This window comes from Aulonocara sp. 'chitande type north' Nkhata Bay, linkage group LG6 (genome assembly GCF_057382095.1).
Source record: "Aulonocara sp. 'chitande type north' Nkhata Bay isolate Kocher_YH1m ecotype deep benthic linkage group LG6, A_spYH_male_GT1.1, whole genome shotgun sequence".
NCBI classification, from domain to species: Eukaryota; Metazoa; Chordata; class Actinopteri; order Cichliformes; family Cichlidae; genus Aulonocara; species Aulonocara sp. 'chitande type north' Nkhata Bay.
Window position 1 is genome coordinate 22,279,587 of NC_141349.1, and position 18,857 is coordinate 22,298,443.

Below are 18,857 nucleotides of genomic sequence, written 5' to 3' on the forward strand. Positions count from 1 at the left end.
TGGTCAAAATAAAACAATTCTGCAAAGAAGAGAGAAAGTAATGACTTTTTTCCACACAGAGCCAGGTAGGTTTGGATAACTTTTTTCTCTAAATGAACAAAGCATTTTGCATTTTGTAAATGTTATCTTTGTCTAATATTAAGATTTCTTTTATCTAAAACATTTATAGAATATTCAATATTTCTTCAATATATACACTAAAGTGCTGGAACACAACATTACCACAGTATTGTACTCCAAGTATCTACATTATTAAACAATTCTTTGTGCCTAAATGTGGCAATCTGCTCCAGGATGTTCCCTCTTATCAAACTGAGTCCGGCAGCAGCAGCATGCATTGTAACAGTGTGAAGTCATGACTCTTGAGTTCCCGTGGACTTAGTGTGCTGAGGAAGATTTGTGATGAGATTAACTATCTCCCTTTGTATCATAAACAGAGCATTAAGATCTTTTCAGTTATATGCTATAAATATTAGAGTGTGAGCGAGGAATGATTATATGGCAAGAACTCACATTACAAATGCACATTCATCATATGTCCATAGGCAGAGTTTATCTTTGGAGCCTTTTATTTATGTGAAAAGTGGCAGATGTGCTGGGATGTAAAAAACAAAACAAAAAACCCCAACTTCAATATATATAAAGAATTTTTGTGCAGCTGTGATGAAACATATAACTATTTTCAGGGTAGCCCATTTTGGCTTTCTAATGAGAGTTATATAAAAGCATTTCAGTATCAGCAGTGTGATTATTTTCTTGCTCCTTTTGCCGAGTGGCTGGTGATTGTAGACAAGCCATGAAGGTTCAAAGCTACATTTTTACAAAATAGAAGCGCAAATCTGTCTTGCACACCTATGTGAGCAACGACAGAGTGGAAAATTGATGTTATATGATAAAAAAACAAAACAAAACAATTGTAAAACATCCACTAGCTTCAGATTAATGTTGGAATCACTTGTACCAAATAGCCACTGAACGTAGATTAGGGAGGTTTTAATGACCACTTTGAACAAGAGGAATGATTACCGCAAGAATCTCATGTTTCAGTGCTTCTATGAGAACTTGGTAGTTATTTTAAGGCCCACTTTAAAAAAAATCCTTTAAGTAATCTTAAAGCCTCACAAGATACTTTTTTTCAAGTAATGTCAAGAAGAGAAACATCTGGATCATGTTATGCTCAGAGGTCTCACAGATGAAAGAAGTAGCTTTTGGCATCTGTGTGCTCTCTCAGAGCTGAAAGATTAATCTAGTTCATGAAAATCTTCTAATTTGTCTATATCAGGCAATGTAAGCAGTATACAGTAAATACTTTATGTAACTATAATTACATTTTCCTGCCTGCCTTTAGATTATCCAGCCATTAAAGCCACTATTTGAGTTTCTTTCCCAAATGCCATCAGATAATGTCAGAAATAATTTGAGCATTGCAGTTTCACTCTGCTCTCAAACATTTGTCACCTGCATGGAACTAAAGTCCAAACAGTTATAAAGAATATTATATCTTATTGGCTTTCCTACAAATGTTAGGGAATGCCAGGGGTAATTAAAAACAACAAGTAGAAGAGAGCATTGCATGAAAACCTCCTTTTGCTGCAGGATATCAAATGAGCTTAGCTTCACTTGATTGGTCTCCTATTGAGGCATGAGGTCTGCACACTGGTCCTAGTCATTCCTCAACACTAAGAGGCTCACCACAGGGCACCATCTGAGGGACGAATAGAGGCAGGCAACAGACGAGGAAAAGGAAAGCATACTTTTCTGTTCCTTATGCTGCATTAAAAAAAAAGTACATATATATAAATAATTTAATCACAAATATTATATTTATGGATTTCCACTTCATGCTGTGTCCCAGAAATTATGATATTTGTTTAACTTGTCAACATAATGAGGCCAATAATAAAATAAAACACAATTTATCAGTAGAATATTCCAGTATATTAGCTTATTCATTCAGTCACATAAATGGATTTCCCTTTACAGATTTCTCTATATTTATGCTTTGCCTGAATGTACTTGGATCAGCTGGATGTTATGTTTATGTCTCCAAACATGGCTGTTCCCAAAAAGGATGCTGCAGAGTGCCCTCTTGTGGACAAACTGTGTAGCATCAACTCTTATAATATGGTTGAAGGGTGTTTCTCCCATCTCTTCTTTACTCTTTAGAATTTTTCATTTATTCCCTGTTATAAATTATACTGATACATGAGCAAATAGCTAATATCTGGTGTAAATACTGGCTTACCAATAATCAGCTGGGCTTCAATATGCAGTAAGGCTGAAATGTAATTATGCTGCCTAATGGCTTTCACATTTACTGCTATTACAGTTTGCTGATAAAATGTTTCTTATTTCCACTTCTATGACTTCAGGCTTTAACGGTGTAGCCATAGATGGAAATATTGGAGGATTTCATGCACGGAAACCAGATTCCACAGAATGGAGGAGCTGGACTTTCTTCCCTCTTTTTCCAACCTCTTCTAGGTATTTTATTTTATTCTATTAACTGATATCCTAATGACATCATAGAGCTCTGCATGAGCTCTCTCTCCACCTTCCTCAAATTTCTAGCACAGACAACCAGAAGTAGCTGTGAGATCAATCTCGGTTCAGTCCTGTGATCATTGAGAGGATGAATGAGATGTTGAAGATATCATGTCATCTCTTATTAGCACCTCTTCTTTCTCTGAATTTGGATCCTTAATCATAACAACTGCACTTAGACGGAGAACCATTTTCCACTTTCCCCTGTCGCCAAGGTGTTACTTGAGAACAAACAGAGCGAGAAACAGACCTGCCTGCTGTGTCAGTCAGCACTTCTCATTTTATCTGAAAGATGTGTTGAAACCTGGTGGTTACTCCCTCAGTGCAAACATGGCTCCTCTGAAAGAACACACTGATAAGACACAGAGTAAAACAAAGCCGAGATTAACACTGAAACTTTTCAGCCAGTCATGACAAAGATGTTTGTTCATGCCAGCGCAGCTGGTGCTCTCTCCACTGGGTCCTGGTGAGAGGCAGCAGCAGCTGTTACCTCTGAAGTAGCAGATGGGTCACTAAGACCTGGGGAAAAAGATCTGCTTCAAGATGTTGCCCTCCAACCCCATATCAGTGCTCCGAGAGGCAAATGCAAACGAGCAAGTCACTGGCTGGATAGCTGTGATAGAGGCTATATTATTAACTTAAAGTGAATTAGAAGTCGTTGCTCTGGACTTGTTGTAAAGCATGATCTTGTTTCAAGCTAAAAATGTCTGAAAAAAAAATCACACAAACGCTGCTACATGTTAAAAATATTATTCAATTGGTCTCCATTAGAGCTGCTTTTAAGTAAATTTGCTTGTAGGGGGGGGGGGGGGGGGGGGGGGGGGGGGGAGTGTTTGAAATGTTAGCTAACTTTTGTGAGCCGGCCTTTGAATGGAGTGGTTTTACTCACCTCAAAGCAGTTTTACACAACAAGCTTTAACAACAGCAACTTTAACAAAAAGTTAATTGTCTTTCCCAAAATATCTTCATCATGAAGATGGAGGAGCTTGGGATAAAACAAACCAAAACAAAATTAGGAAATGAGCCACATCCTGAGTCTTGTGGCTCAGGAGGCTTATTCATCAGAACCCCACAACTGGGTGCAATAATTTTAAGTTAAAAGTCATTGAAAGTCTTTAGAAACTCCAAATGTAATTAAAAGATTTGGTTCTCTTTCTTAAATCATATCTATAGGGGTCGAAAGGGTCAGAAAGCCATCATTCTTAAGAAGTGTACATTACAGCACCAAGAGACCAACGCCTACAGTAGTTTTAAAGATAGTCTGCACAGTTAGGACTGTGTGGTTTCAAAATGTTTTATCTCATTCGTGAATAAATTCACGATCAATGTTTGGGTCTGTGTTAAATGACAGGTTTTGTTGTATTCATGACCAAGATTGGGTGATTTTTTTTTACGACTACAGGAGCACGTTCAGTAAAAGAAATCATTCCCACCTGTGGCCGTCAAACTCGATGGCTCCTCCCCATGACTAATCATGATTACAGACTGAAACCTGGATTATTCCACTTTCCATTTTCTTTTATATGAAGAACATAACTTTAATTAACTTCGGAGTATTGATTTAATATATTTTAATTATTTTTTTTAACCCTCTGATGCATGAATTATGAAAGCCTTGGTCAAGATTTTTTTCTTAAGTGCTTTTATTCTTCTCAGGACATGAAAAAAAATGTTTAACTCTTTTTTTTTCAAAAATATGTTTTTTTATAAAGTTATAAACTTGTCCACTCCAGTGGACTACATGCGCCTGAGCACTTAGCATGAAATACTGTGAATTTACTGTAAAAATTAATTACCTTGTGTTCTATTGTAAATATACAAACACTTGTTTGCTTGTATCCTTTGAAAAACATCTCAGCAATTTTTTTGGAACTTTCAACTCATAAGGCCCCAATGTTTAGACGTAAATAACAAAACCAATCAACAGTCCTAGCTATGAATCCTACACCTGAATATGGCAAACTATCTCCAACAAGAGAAACATTTTTGAGTCTACACAGTTCTATAACGATGCAGGACAGTATTACCAAGCCCTTAGTAGCATGCTGGAAGAAAACACAAACTGACATCTTAGTCTCTGCATCTCCAAACAGTTCTATGTTCATCACACCTAGGCTGTGCGAAAGTTTGCAACGCATCCAGGGCACAATGGCACACAGCATTGCATGCAGATGTATTTGGTCTTCCGTGTGCACACAACATCATGGCACCTGTTTGCATTTTTCACCTCGGTCAGTTGGGGCCAGTTTATATCCTGTGGCAAACCTGACCTCACAGGCTACTTTGGTGACTGCTCTCCACTTCATGGGTTGTGGGGTCCCACTGGGTCTTCCTCTTTTGCATTGCTGGAGGGAGAATCTCTTCTCTTGTTACTGACAGTTCTTTCCCATACAAGTTGGTGTTGTATGTTATATTATCAATTAGATCTGCTGGAAACAGATGTCTGAAGAAATCTATGGGATCCTTCCCCTCCACATTCAATTTCCACTCTCTTAGAAAAGGAGGCAAGTCTCCAACCAAGTCATTGTCTTGGACTTTCCAAATATTTTTGCGGGCTTGAGTATGGTCAGGTGCCATGTACCCATCTCCCACAGCTCCCTGATCATACTGACCTTCCTCTTCATCCTGCCCCTCATCGTTCTCACTTTCTGCATCCTGACTGTCTGTGTCTTCATCATCCGTAGTTCCTATGTCTCTGTTCTGCTCTGGCAGCCACTCTCATCATCACTGGACTTATCACTGAACTCCTCATCACTGCACTCATCAATGAAATCATCATCACTGGAGCTGGATGGAATTTCCTGGACTATTCTGTACGCTGCCTTATTCTTTGCTGCATTTCAAGTCTACAAAATATGATAAAATAATTATTATAGTAACTCAAACTACAGCTGATCTGCACAGAAATATATATTTTAAATGAGTAGCTTATAAATGTAACAATTATATGCTTAATTATAACCAAAACAGTCCCAAAAAACAGTGAGACAATTTATGACTTATGTTAAAAAAATATAGTGGGTAATGCATGATGTCCACTACAGTGGACACATGGTTAATTGTAGTTTTCTACATATTAGACATAACAATTTCTTATTCCAAACAGATAATATCCTTCCCTAGATGTTACTGCATATCATCATATTTTTTTTACCTGTTGGGCTCTTTTAGCATAGAAGGATTGACAGGATATGCCAGCAGTGGTCGGCAGGGGTGACAGTTTGTCTGCCATCTTTGATTCAGAGGAAATTTACTTGCAGTTGCACTAACTGAACACTGAATTGACCTCAATGGAGCATGGCAGAGGAGAGCACTCTAGAGGCTAATATGCAGTTCCACCATAGAAACCAATGCATTAAAGAGATATGTACGTTTTAGTAGCTGTCCACTCCAGTGACCACTATGCATCAGAGGGTTAATAAATATTTATTCTATTTTTCTGCATTTCATATTGTGATTTTGTTTGTGTAAAATAACTAAAGTCAATTGATTTATTTTAAAAAGGCAAATAATGATATTTCTATTCATTAGCACCTTTCTGTATTGACTGGTAGTAGATGCTACAACGTTAAACAGATTGACTTTATTTGGTATTAATATTATTTAACCTTTACACAAGCATGATACTGCGATTCTTGAGATTAAGAGACACCTATACACATAGCAAAAATCCACAAAGTGCATTAAGTATACCAAATATGCAATAGATAAAGAGGAACATACTCAAATCTGTCAACTTCAGTGGCAGTAAAGCCTAAAACATCAGTAAAAGTGATTGTCCAGTGGTATTAATGGCACTGATTTGCACTGAAGCTGCTTTCAGGTTAGTTAAAATCATCTTAAAATTCATTGACTTTCACTGAATTTATTTTTATTTTTATTTATTTTATTTATTTATTTTACTGCATGGCCAGATGTAGCTAATAAGCCACTATCTGCCTGTATCACTAACTTTAGCCTTCCTTCAGAGCATCCATGCTCTTGTCATTTCAGTTAAAGTACCATGAAACTGTCACATGTAACATAACTTGCACATTTTAAATGAGTAGCTTTTTTTTTTTAAATCCCCCCCCCCCCCCCCCCCCCCCCCTTAGGTTGAACTGTTAAATTAATTACTCTAGTGGGGCGCCCACCCTGGGGCCTGATGAAAGGGTTCCTCCTTTAATCTCTAACCTATAAACCTTTTGTTTTATATGGTAGCAACATCTTTGGTCTTGACCTTAAAAGAAGCTCAGGGTTATATAAGAGAGAGTCCCTGTGAGAAACAAGAAAAGTCCCATGTGACAATACTATTCATTATTTAAACTCTCGAAATTGATTTATGGTGTTGTAGTGAAATTGCTTGCTTTTCAGACCAAACATGGCCAACAAGCACGAGTTTAGCCTTGTCATAGCCAACAAAATCTATTTTTTTCCACAATTTTTTTTATAAATGATCATCTAACATGTCCAATCCTTTCTGCGCCTTTCCCCGACCTTCAGTAGAACAGACCTAATTCAACTCACACAGGGTAACATCTTCTGTGGAAATGTGATCTCATGTTGCTCAGACTTCATATATTTACAAGACTGAAGCACATTTGTGTTTTTGTAAATGTGCCACTGTTAGACAGCTGCTTCATGAAACCCTTGAGTTATCTGTGGTTGATGTAGCCTCGAGCAGAGATGAGGAGGACTCACTTGTTTTTAACATTAGTCCCTTTCAGCCAAACTGGATGCAATGGCATCAGTTAAGTTATCTGTACAGCTTTATAAAACGTGTATAGGCATGGGTGTGAGTTAAACAAGTTGGGGACCATCTTTAAATCATTGTGCTGCTCATAAAGCATGTAGAAATACTGCTTTTCATACAGTCTTCCGCTTAAATGAACTTTTGGTTCAATAGTTTGTGTAACGATTGCAAGTTGCGGCACCACAAATTGTTTAAGACTTAAGACCCTGTAAGAGTTGCAGTAGTGACATTCACTCTGTCAAAACAGATCAATCGGAAATTTACTGCCCAAAATGTAGAAATGTTTTTAAAGCACTGTTCGTGAATCAAACTTCAATTCCCTTCATGTATCTGACAAGAAAGCTTTGGAAAGTGTTCTCGGTGAGGAAAGCTTTAATGCGCTGATCCTGATCATGACTTATTTATTTATAATTTTATGTTGGATAGAAAGTTATTCAAACAATTAATTTGTCCAACAGCTGTAAATTACAAAACGCTTAGGAAGGCTTAAGTCGTTGGTTTGAAAAGACAGGACAATTGGCTGCATTGGCCTGATCTTTCTCATAATTACAGTACAGCTGATCGTTCGTACAGGAAATACTGGTGAGATTCTGGAATGAATTAAACATGTGCAGATAACATGAGTGACAAATACATTATTAGAGTAAGCCATGCGAGATTTGTAATGCCAAATAAGATAATAAATGTAAAATGAACACCTTTCAGCGCAGAGCGGGGATATAACAGAAGTGTGGTTAACCTTATACGTTACTAGTTTTATTTGATGGTTCCCTGTCGGGCTAAAGTGAAAAAAAATTTTTTGCATGCGACGAGTCGTCTGGAAATAATTTCTCATTGCTGATAGGTTGCTTGGCTACACCATCCCCACTTGCGCATGGATTGGCTTAGTGCTCTTGCCCCCCTCTAGTTCCTCATTGGCTTTTGGTAATGATAGTTCCCTGCCATCATTTGCCCATGCTGTTTTCAATAAATATTGTATGTGGTCTCTGGCTTTGGTGCTGATCATGTGAATCGTCGGGTTGAGAGGAGGAAGGTATCCCGATGAGCACATCAGATGATGGAATTTCCCCCAGAGACCACAACTGCTCGTCCACAACTGTCTCCCTCCGAAATTAGATAAGAGAGAAGCGCCAGGAGGTTACAGCCGGGAAGATGTTCTGCGCCAAGCTGAAAGAGCTGAAGATATCCGGAGAGTGTCCGTTCTCTGCCAGCGCCAAAAATAATGAGCTCGGAGACTTTGAGGAGCGCTCAACTGAGACGGCGGATTTATTGCCTGTTTCCAAGGACGTGCACGGGAAAACAGGTGAGGGTGTACCTCGAAAGAAGACAAGCAGAGCCAAAGTTAACCTGCATACACTTGGGGATAGCATCCGAAAACTGGCATGTCCCGAGGTGAGTTATAAATGCATTTCTTATTCACCTCATGTATCTTCTGCAGTGTTTTACTTAGACCTGTGAAAAAACACAACTATTACTGCATTTATCGCATCTATTTTTATTTATTTATTTATTTATTTATTTTTGCCTTAAAGCACAGACACCATGCCCCTGTGTCCGCTTGAGACAATGAAACAGATAAATCTTATGCTATAAATATTAGAGCCTCTGTAATTGACGTTTAAGTATTCCCAGACGCTGACCTTTAACTTGCTTTGGGCACTCTGTGATACAGTTTCAAAGGCTGCACACTGCCCTCCAACGAATGATGACACTATCAGATCACAGCAGGGACTCTGAAAGGTAACTGGTGTTTTTAATTTCAGCTGCCACCAACACATCAATAAAAACACTGCTCATCCTATCAGCTGCAGTCTGTGAATTATAGGTCTAGCCCACAACTTTCACCACAGCGTGTATTCCTCATGATAAAAATAGTGAGGGTGAGATGTGTGATTTGTTACAAAATATCTTCTGGCACTCTCACTACTAGACTGATACAAGGAGTTGTGACACAGACTCCGGCTGCTATGGATACCTGGAGAAAAAGAGAAAACCCTCCCAAATGAAGGGCACATTAGACTGCTATGGAAAATATCACATGCGCAGTGACATTAATGCGTAGTTTTCACAGTAGGGTCATGGTCTGATGAGGAGCTAAAACGATTAGTGTATTAACCAATTAGCTGAAAATTAATTTGGAACTATTTTTGGTGATGTTTTCCCTCATTTTTGATGCATGTGTACCGATTGTTACCTTGCCGCAGCCTCTCAAATGCAAGGTTTTGCAGTCTTTGTGGTCACATGTCATATATGTGGATATAGAAATATAAATATGGAAAAAAAATCTTTGGCTGTTTGTTCAGACAAAAAAGCACATAGAAAAATGCCACCTAGGAAGTTATAGCAGACATTTTCCATTTTGTCTGGGATGTTACAGACAGATGAAAAGGAAAATCAATGGTTAAAATGATCTTGTGGACAATTCCAGCCAATGTCTGCTGTATCTCAGTGACTGTCTACTGAAAGTGTGTTTTTAATGTGTGTCTGACTTTGATATTTGTTGACTTTCCAGTCTAGCAATTTCCTGTTCACATCACCAGAGCTGTAGCAGTGAACCAGAGCATTTATTAGAGATGATGAACATTCATTCTGTCAAAACAGGTAAAGACAAATCGGAATCTTATTGGCCAAAACATGCTAATGTTTTAGGGGGGTTTTAAGCACTGATTGTGAATTAGATCCCTATCCTCTTCATGTATCTAACAGGAATCCCGATAGAAGCTTTGAAAATTGCTCTTGGTGAGGAGATTTTTAATATGTGTTACGAAGAGGACAGCCACATTTTGACGGTGGTGGGGGGAGCGCTCCACGACTTCCTCAACAGCTTCAATGTCTTGTTGAAACAGAGCAGCATGCTGCCCAACCCGGATAGACGAGATTGTGTAAACGAACCTTCGGTACTCTGCTTAGACAAAGATCCGGGCCTGCTTACTGTCTATTTCTTCAACCCTTGCACCACCACTGAGCTCTTTTTCCCAGGAGTCATCAAAGCTGCTGCCCGCCTGTTGTACAACACCACTGTGGATGTGGTGATGGACCTCCAACATGGCAGAGACACCATCTTGCAATCCAGTCCACAGCCCAGCCTCCTGTACACAGTTGTAGTTAAAGATACAAAAAATCTGAGCCCCAGTCCGTTGCGGGCTACCTCAGCTGGGACCCTTCCTACCTCTCTCTTTTCCACTATCTTCCCTTTCCATCTGATACTTGACCAGGATCTGGTTCTGGTGCAAGTAGGACACGGGCTCAGGAAAAGACTGATCAGGAAGGATGGACTCAGACGGTTTAGTACCTTCCAAGACCACTTCTCTATTGTGTCCCCCCAGATCAAATGTACCTTTCAGGGTATCCTCACTATGCTAAATGCACAGTTTATCATTCGGATAAAGCATGGAGTTGCCACCACAGATAACACAGGAAAGGTATGTTGATACATCTGTGAAATTCCTTGAAAAGTGACTAGAGAGACTAGAGAGGCTGAAAACATTTTCCCATCATCACCTACATGTTTAAGGAACTTGGGTAGAAGAGGGGGAAAATGGGCTGCTTATAAGCATCGTAGCTTATTAGTGGTGTACTTGGGTGCACTCGGCCTGAGGTAGAGATCAACATTATACCCCCAGTGGAGATCAGAAGGAAATGTCAAACCATTTTATCCATCAAAGCCACAGCCATGCTCATGCTATTTTTGTAAGGGTGCACAGCCATCAGTTGCAATGAGAGGTACTGGCGAGTAAATGTTGCATGCTATAATGAAACTTATTCAAAGATGCTTCCACTTAATACCATGTGGCACTTGTCCTCCAGTGGTAGATTTACAGCTAGTGAACAGGGTCCAATTAAAACAGGTAGAAATCAGCAAATGGGCGAGCCAGCAAGTTTCACAGTCTCTTGCATCTTGGGTCAGCAATTTGATACTTATATTCCAGTCAGCAGAGATAGCACATTAACATAACTTGAATTATCTGATACGTTAAAAAAAGGAAAAACGGCCCACTCCTATGGCTCCACAAATCAAATTTTCATGTTCATTTATTCTAAAAAATATTTAATAATTTATAGTAGAGAGAATATAAACATGAGAAATCAAAAGCATTCAGTGTCATTGTTGCGAAAGCTGTCTGTCTATGAAAAATAAAGAATAAGCTGTCAAAAATTTTAGCTATTTTCAGACAAAATGAATGAAATCGGAAAATTGTTGAGAAGACGATGTCAGATCTCTTCAAAGGCAAACAAACAAAAACACACAAACCAAAGGCTTGCAACGGTTTTTATTTAAACAACCCACATTTTTATCTCTTGAAGTCTTGACTGTGAGACAGATTGACCAATTGACCGGCTTACATTCCCTACATAAATAAATCTTTCAGCTTTGTTTAAAACTGTGGCTGATTGCAGCTGTATGCAGCTGTCATTTTATTTTACTGGAATATTTACATCTCTTGAGGGAATTAATTGTGTATACATTTGAAAAAACTGCTTCCATGGATAAAAACACCCCCCACAGCATATATATATATATATATATATATATATATATATATATATATATATATATATATATATATATGTACTTTTTTTTAAAAAGAAAAAAAGGCATCCTACAGTACAAATGCACAGAATATTTGAGCTGTAAGGATCTCATAGCTTTTAATAACAATTTTGTTAAAAATTTCTAAATGTTTCTCATCATTTTCCTTTTCCTTTTAGCACATGGACCTTAAAGGTCAGATGATTTACGTTTCAGAGTCAAACGCCATCTTGTTCTTGGGATCGCCATGCGTGGACAAGCTGGAGGAGCTGACAGGTCGCGGCCTCTATCTGTCAGACATCCCTATTCATAACGCTCTCCGTGATGTAGTCCTGGTTGGCGAGCAGGCCAAAGCACAGGATGGTTTGAAGAAGCGGTTGGGGAAGGCCAAGGCAGCCTTGGAGCATGCACATCAAGCTCTGGAGGAGGAAAAGAAGAAAACAGTGGATCTCCTCTTCTCGATCTTTCCCGGCACTGTGGCACAGCAGCTGTGGCAGGGTGAAACCGTCCAAGCCAAGAAGTTTGACCATGTTACGATGCTCTTCTCTGATATTGTGGGCTTCACGGCTGTTTGCTCAATCTGTACGCCCATGCAAGTGATCACCATGCTCAATGAGCTATACACCAGGTTTGACCACCAATGTGGAGAGCTTGATGTGTATAAGGTAGGTTAATATATATTGCTGAGCTGAGCTTTTTTTTATTTTTTTTATTTTTTACAGTGAACATTCACACATGCTTTCATGTCTACACTGCACAAATGTTGGGAAACCACTCAGGTGTTAACAATGCTGGATCATTGTCAAGCTTTCAAATTTGTTATGGAACAGTAAGTGACATGGTACAACATTAAGCAAGACTCAACATCAAGATTGAACATCCTAGGATTTTTGCAGTTTATTAGAAAGTCATTTTGCTGGCAAAAATTTCAGACTTATAGATAGGTGACTTCTTTCTTTATGAATAGCCACAACAACAATCGTTATTTTATTAATACATTTGTTGGTTCATTAATTTTTATGTAAGTACACTCGATCTTGCTAGGAATGTAAGTGTGCAAGTCAGTTGTAAGTACTCCGTTTCTGTCTTTTGTAAATCATTAAAATCCTTTTCTTAACTCCCACGTAAATTAAGGTGGACATTACCTGTGTGTCCCGCATGACCACACAGCCGTGCCTGCAGCTTGAATAACTTAGATATAATTATACACTAAAATAATATACACATACTATACACACAAAACTCATGGACAAAGAACTGCCCCTGTAACCCATTTGGTAGAAGAAGAGCCTGCTGAAGCTCTTTCTGCAACATCCCGGGCCACCAGGACAAGTATAATATACATACATTTATATATAAATATATGTGTATATATATATGAATAGGAGGTTACAAATGCATTAAATGCTTTCACAACATTTTGAACAAAGTAATACCATTTTGTGTACAAAGGACTGTAACTCAACCAGCTAGCCAAGTGTCTTGCATAGGCTGCTAATCTGCAGGGAGGCTGGATAATGTAATCAAACTGTCGTGGAAGCATAACAGAGAGAGGAGCGCGTTTGACAAATATCTCGTAAAACGCTAGGAAGTCAGAGGTTCCTTGAGGACCCTGTTTCCACTCCACATGTGTGAGCCTAAAAATAGTTTTACTTTGTTCCAGCCACATAGCAGCTGAGTGCTCTCCAGTTCAGATTTGCACAGAATAGAAGAAGAAAGGGGAAAAAAGATGGACTTTTTAATAAAGTACTACAGTATTACAGTTTAAGTTTTATTACACTTACTTGTCTTCTGCTGCACGATGGAGGCAAATTGTTGCAGACTGTTTGGTGAATATCCACTTTACATTTATCACTCTGTCTAAGGTTCGTTCCCTTCATGTCAAATGTATTCTTAACAGTTAAATATCATAGTCTCAGATTAAAAAAACACATAGGGTCCATATTTTCATGTGATCACACCAGCCACAACATCATTGACCAAGCTTCAAGAATATCACATTTATATATCAGATGAAGATAGCTCATATTGGAAGACTTACTAATGCTTTGGAAATGAAAATAAAGGACTGATGAGTAAAGTAAGGGTGGGCTACTTCTGCTACGTCTAACCCATTGTTCATGCGTCAGACCACACACATCTTTAAAGTTTAAAACTACACACCTAAACACATTCACAGCTATCACATAACTATTGCTTTAACAAAACGTGCCTGCTTACACATAGATAAACACACACGCACACACGCGCGCGTGCACACACACACACACACACACACACTGCTACTGCTACAATATTAATATGCACCAATGTCGCGGCTCATAGCTTAAACGTGGTGTGCCACTTTAAATGCAGCAATAAAGCCCTTGACATTGAGTAGGAGAAGACATAAAAAGCTCCTGAAACAATGTATGCCGTTTTATATTTGTCTTTGTAGAAATAATTTTAACAATCTTCCGCTTTATTCAGGTGGAGACCATTGGTGATGCATACTGTGTAGCTGGTGGCTTGCACAGGGAGAGTGACACTCATGCTGTTCAAATTGCACTCATGGCTTTAAAGATGATGGAGCTTTCAAATGGAGTTATGACGCCAACGGGAGAACCAATACAGGTGAGGGCCAAGCACTAATTACTGTACAATTCTTTATTCAGTCAGATTATGTAACTTCCAACAGTGTCCGAGTGTTTTTATTTGGAGAGTTTTAAGAACAAGAAAAAGAGAACTATCACTACATTGTTGTTGTTACAAAATGTTGTTTATTATAATTTGAATATAAAGCAGATAATGATTTCACACAATAAGTAACGCTTTAATGGCTTCCTGCACTTTAAACTGTTGTCACTATTATTGGTGGCTTTCCAGTTATTGTCCTTATCTGCAGAGAACTTGGCACAATTAACGAACGATGACGTTGACAGCCACTACTGTCACTGTATCAGTGAGTCAGACAATTTTGGGGTTTTTTCAACATGAGTCTAACCTATCAAAACAAGAATGTGAATCACAAAAGCAGAGTGTAACATCTTTAATAATTAGGTGACACTATCTAATCAGAGTACAAATCATAATGTTTCACCAACATCTGACTCAGGATGATTTAATTGTGTGTCTCTGTGTCTCTCTTGACTGCTGGTTGCTCTTAGTAGCAGTTCACACAAAACTTATCTTCTGTTAAGAAATGCTGATTCACGCACTCTACAGAAGAAGTTTATGTATGAAGCTAGCTTGATTTCTATAACAGAGAAGTGTATTCAGAGTAATGTATTTCTATATAGTGTGTAAATGCATTATTAATTTAATAGCCTCACATTTCAGCTATTTGGTTGCATATTAAATTATGAAAGAATTAACTGTGAATTATTCATCCTTAACTGATTAGCTCTATTGACCTTGAACTAAAAACCTAAATAGATACATATCTTGATCGAATGGCATTGATTCAAGATTCATTCTGCATTAATTTATGTATTAAATGTCAGAAATAAAATAAGTTAAACATTACTTAATTTGTACTCTTCATAAGATGTTACAAACTGCGCAGCACATTACAGCACAGAATTTATTACACAGAAAGAATTGTATTCATAAAAGTGAACTGTCTTAGATATTTGACTAAATACTCTGATATGTAATCATGCATGTCTGATGATGATAAAACTATGTGGTGTTTTTGCCTTAAAAAGTCCTAATTGGCCTAACAGCTGTCAGAATCAGCCAAACCAAATATGTGCAAAGTCATGTCATTAACTTCCACGAATGCCAGAAATGCCATTCTGGATGTTTCCTCAGTGGTTACTTGGGAAGGTTTTCATCCCTCTGAAAACACCAAAACGTTATTCTGTAGCAAAATTATACCCATACAATATTGAGAAAATGTTATGCTGAGGAATTAGATTTTGTTTCTAATATATGAAAATATAAAAAAAAATTAAAAAATTAAAAAATAAATAAAAAAATTATATATATATATATATATAAATATACACACACCAATATTTGTAAATCTCACTTTTCCCAAAATTAAAATTACATCGGTTTCTTGGCAGGTCTCTGCATTTGTTACTGTATTCAGATGTTACTTTCACCATAGGTGATGAGTATAGCAGCATGAGAATGAAGGCAGGAATGGGTGTCATCGTGCACACGACTGCGTGCATGTGTAAGGCAAGACAAGCTGAAACTTGAACTAAAACATCTCATTTTCTTCCTAGATGCGTATCGGCCTCCACACCGGTTCAGTACTTGCTGGTGTAGTTGGGGTTAAGATGCCTCGCTACTGCCTTTTTGGGAACAATGTCACATTGGCCAACAAGTTTGAATCATGCAGCCAACCTAGAAAAATCAACATCAGCCCCACAACCCACAGGTGATATAACTCTGCAACTTGGGAACAAGAAAAGTAGCTCATAGTCACATGTCACTGTCTCAAAACATATAATCTGAAAAGCTTTGCAGGTTCAAGTTAGTCCATCCCAAAAGGAGATATAATCTCCCATTGAAAATGCTACCCTTTAACTGCTTGAAGTGTCCTGTTTATCATCCAGACAGTTCTGCTGTGACTTATCTACATTGTCAGGTAACACAATGACAATTACCCCCTACAGACAGACCCACAAATAAAAAGACTGACTTGCTACCTAGCTGGCAGCTCTTACGGGGCCACGCTGCTACTTATAGACTTATGAAAGGTGACCACTGCCTCATTTTTATGAGACAGACTGACCAATCAGAGCAGACTAGCTATTACTGGAACTAAAGAAAAGCCTTTCAGAACAGAACAATAACTGTTCAAAGTAAACCTATTCAGGCAGAACCCCCCAAATAAAATTGCATACCTCTCTTTCTGCACAGTATAATTTGTTTCCACAAGTGGTTGTTGCAGATAACAAAAAACCCAAAGTGCTCTTGACAGGAAACTTAACATTTGGATGAGCACTGTGTTTCCTCTTGTGTCAAATAATTCGCCACGTTGTTTTGAGATCCATCTTTTATCTGTGCGCTCTTTGTCCCAGATTGCTGAAGGGTCGCCCAGAGTTCATGTTTGTTCCCAGGAGCAGACAGGAGCTTCCGGCCAACTTTCCAGACGACATCCCTGGAGTTTGTTACTTTTTGGAGGCGTCTGTCAAAACTTCAAAACTGAATATGAAATGAAGTCATGTGACAGATCCCAAAAACGTTAGCTATGGAGTAATATAAACCTATCTAGTGAACACAGTGCAACAACCTTGTATATCTTGGTTTTGGTTGAGTTGATGTCGATGATAGTGTCTTCGAGTCAAACTCTTGCAGTTGCTTAATTACAGAGATGTCAGTTTACTGTCAAACATGAGTCTTGTCTCTGTACAATTATCCATTTGTACAGTTGTTGTAGAAACTTACTTCATCTTTCTTCCAGAATGAGTCATCTGCGCAAACTGATATGATATAAAAGTAGCTTTCATTTCTAGCTCCTGCCAGAGATATAGAAGTGCTGTCAAGAGAGGACTTTGGGACTGTTGTTCTAAGACTGTTGTCTGTAAAAAATAGTATAAAATGTATAGTAAATGCACCAAAAAGCATACAAATTTTTAAAAAGAGTCATTAAAGTTTTTAATCTTGTAAAATGTGGCTATGTTACAAAAATACATTTTTGATATGATGACCTGTAAATGTCTGACTGCCCAGACTAGGTACCTGGTAAAGCAATGTGTCCTAGAATTACATACAAATAATAAAATAAATAAATAAATAAAAATACATTCTTTAATAACATATAACACAAACAATTAAACTATATTAAGAGTTTAGGATTAAACCTTTGAACCAATGAAGCAATGCCGAGCAGATCAAGGTGCCTTATGCAAGCTCTACAGGCAGGATCATATGTTGGTTTACAAACAAATGCTTTTATTTATTTATGTTTATTTTTTAATAAAACACAACCAATAATTTCTTTCTGAGTCAGACAAAAAACATATACACTGTTTTTTAGGTGTGTTGTGTAACATAAAGCATTCCTAACTCTCAGTATCTTAACATACTTGTGCATACTTTTAGTCTTTTTCCACACCTCACATTTATACTATATTTATTACATGAGTTTCATCGCACTCCTTTGCTACAGAGGGAATATGACACGGCCAGAGTACAATGAATGTCACTCATAATGATGTGCTTTAACCATTATTGTAATGTAATCAAAGTGCAATAAATATTGACAAACAGTTTTAAATGAATGACTCTGTAGCACATTGCATTGTATGAATAATTGTCATCTTAAGTTATTGACATATATATGATGCAGTACATGCATTGAAAAGTAACTAGAGGCATTTACTCAATTACTTCTTTTCTGTATCATTTCAGGCACTTTTATTTTACTTGAGTGTTTTTAGTTTAAATTTCAGAGTAGAATAATTCCCTTTTTACTCCAGTACATTTATATGATAACTTCACAAAAATTAATTCCAAGGCAGAAACACATATGAGCTTCCTAAATTTGGGATTACAAAAACTATTTCTTACAATTCAGATTCATGCTCATTTAAATATTGGAATTGTGAAATTGTTGGCTAATATGTATGTTTTGTACGTTGTCTGATAGCTGATACTTATACCGCTGATTTTTGTTTATTTTTTATGTTGCTATTAATCCCTGTTGTGTAAACAAAGAAATTATTATAATAAATAACTATTAAAGTATTTCAGTGTATTATCATACTGTCTTGAAAGAGAATACATTTTGTTCTATTACTGACCAAACTGCATGTAGGCGCTGCATTGATAAATAAAAAAGAAATCCAACCAATGCCATTGGTGTCCTGCTAGTTCCAGTGTTGGGTTGATAAATCGCTGAATCACACCTTAATGAAATATAATGACTTTATCAGACCAATAGCATATAACATTTTTAAACTTCATGTGACCAGCTACAGCATTAAAATGCTGTATGGAGAGTAACAAAAATGTTAGGTGCACATGTAAAGTGAGGATCATTTTAAAAATAAGACCATGAAAGAAATGAATCTGGATCTGTGTGTAGCTGCAGAAAGAATGAACACAACCCTG

General features: G+C 37.7%; 1 protein-coding gene across 2 annotated transcripts; it reads left to right on the plus strand.

The window, feature by feature from the left end:
* The first annotated feature begins 8,228 nt into the window (after window positions 1-8,228).
* gucy1a1 (guanylate cyclase 1 soluble subunit alpha 1) lies at window positions 8,229-18,628 on the plus strand. Of its 2 annotated transcripts, XM_086295648.1 has the most exons (8): window positions 8,229-8,668; window positions 8,949-9,016; window positions 9,789-9,877; window positions 9,983-10,698; window positions 11,987-12,472; window positions 14,277-14,420; window positions 16,022-16,176; window positions 16,823-18,628. In XM_086295648.1, the coding sequence occupies exons 1-8, from the start codon at window positions 8,429-8,431 to the stop codon at window positions 16,959-16,961; spliced, it is 2,037 nt and encodes a 678-aa protein (XP_086151774.1). In that variant the 5' UTR covers window positions 8,229-8,428; the 3' UTR covers window positions 16,962-18,628. The 2 variants fall into 2 exon arrangements, with proteins under 2 accessions (XP_086151774.1, XP_086151775.1); XM_086295649.1 differs by lacking the exons at window positions 8,229-8,668; window positions 8,949-9,016 and having other exon boundaries at window positions 9,052-9,877; window positions 9,955-10,698.
* Window positions 18,629-18,857: the final 229 nt, after the last annotated feature.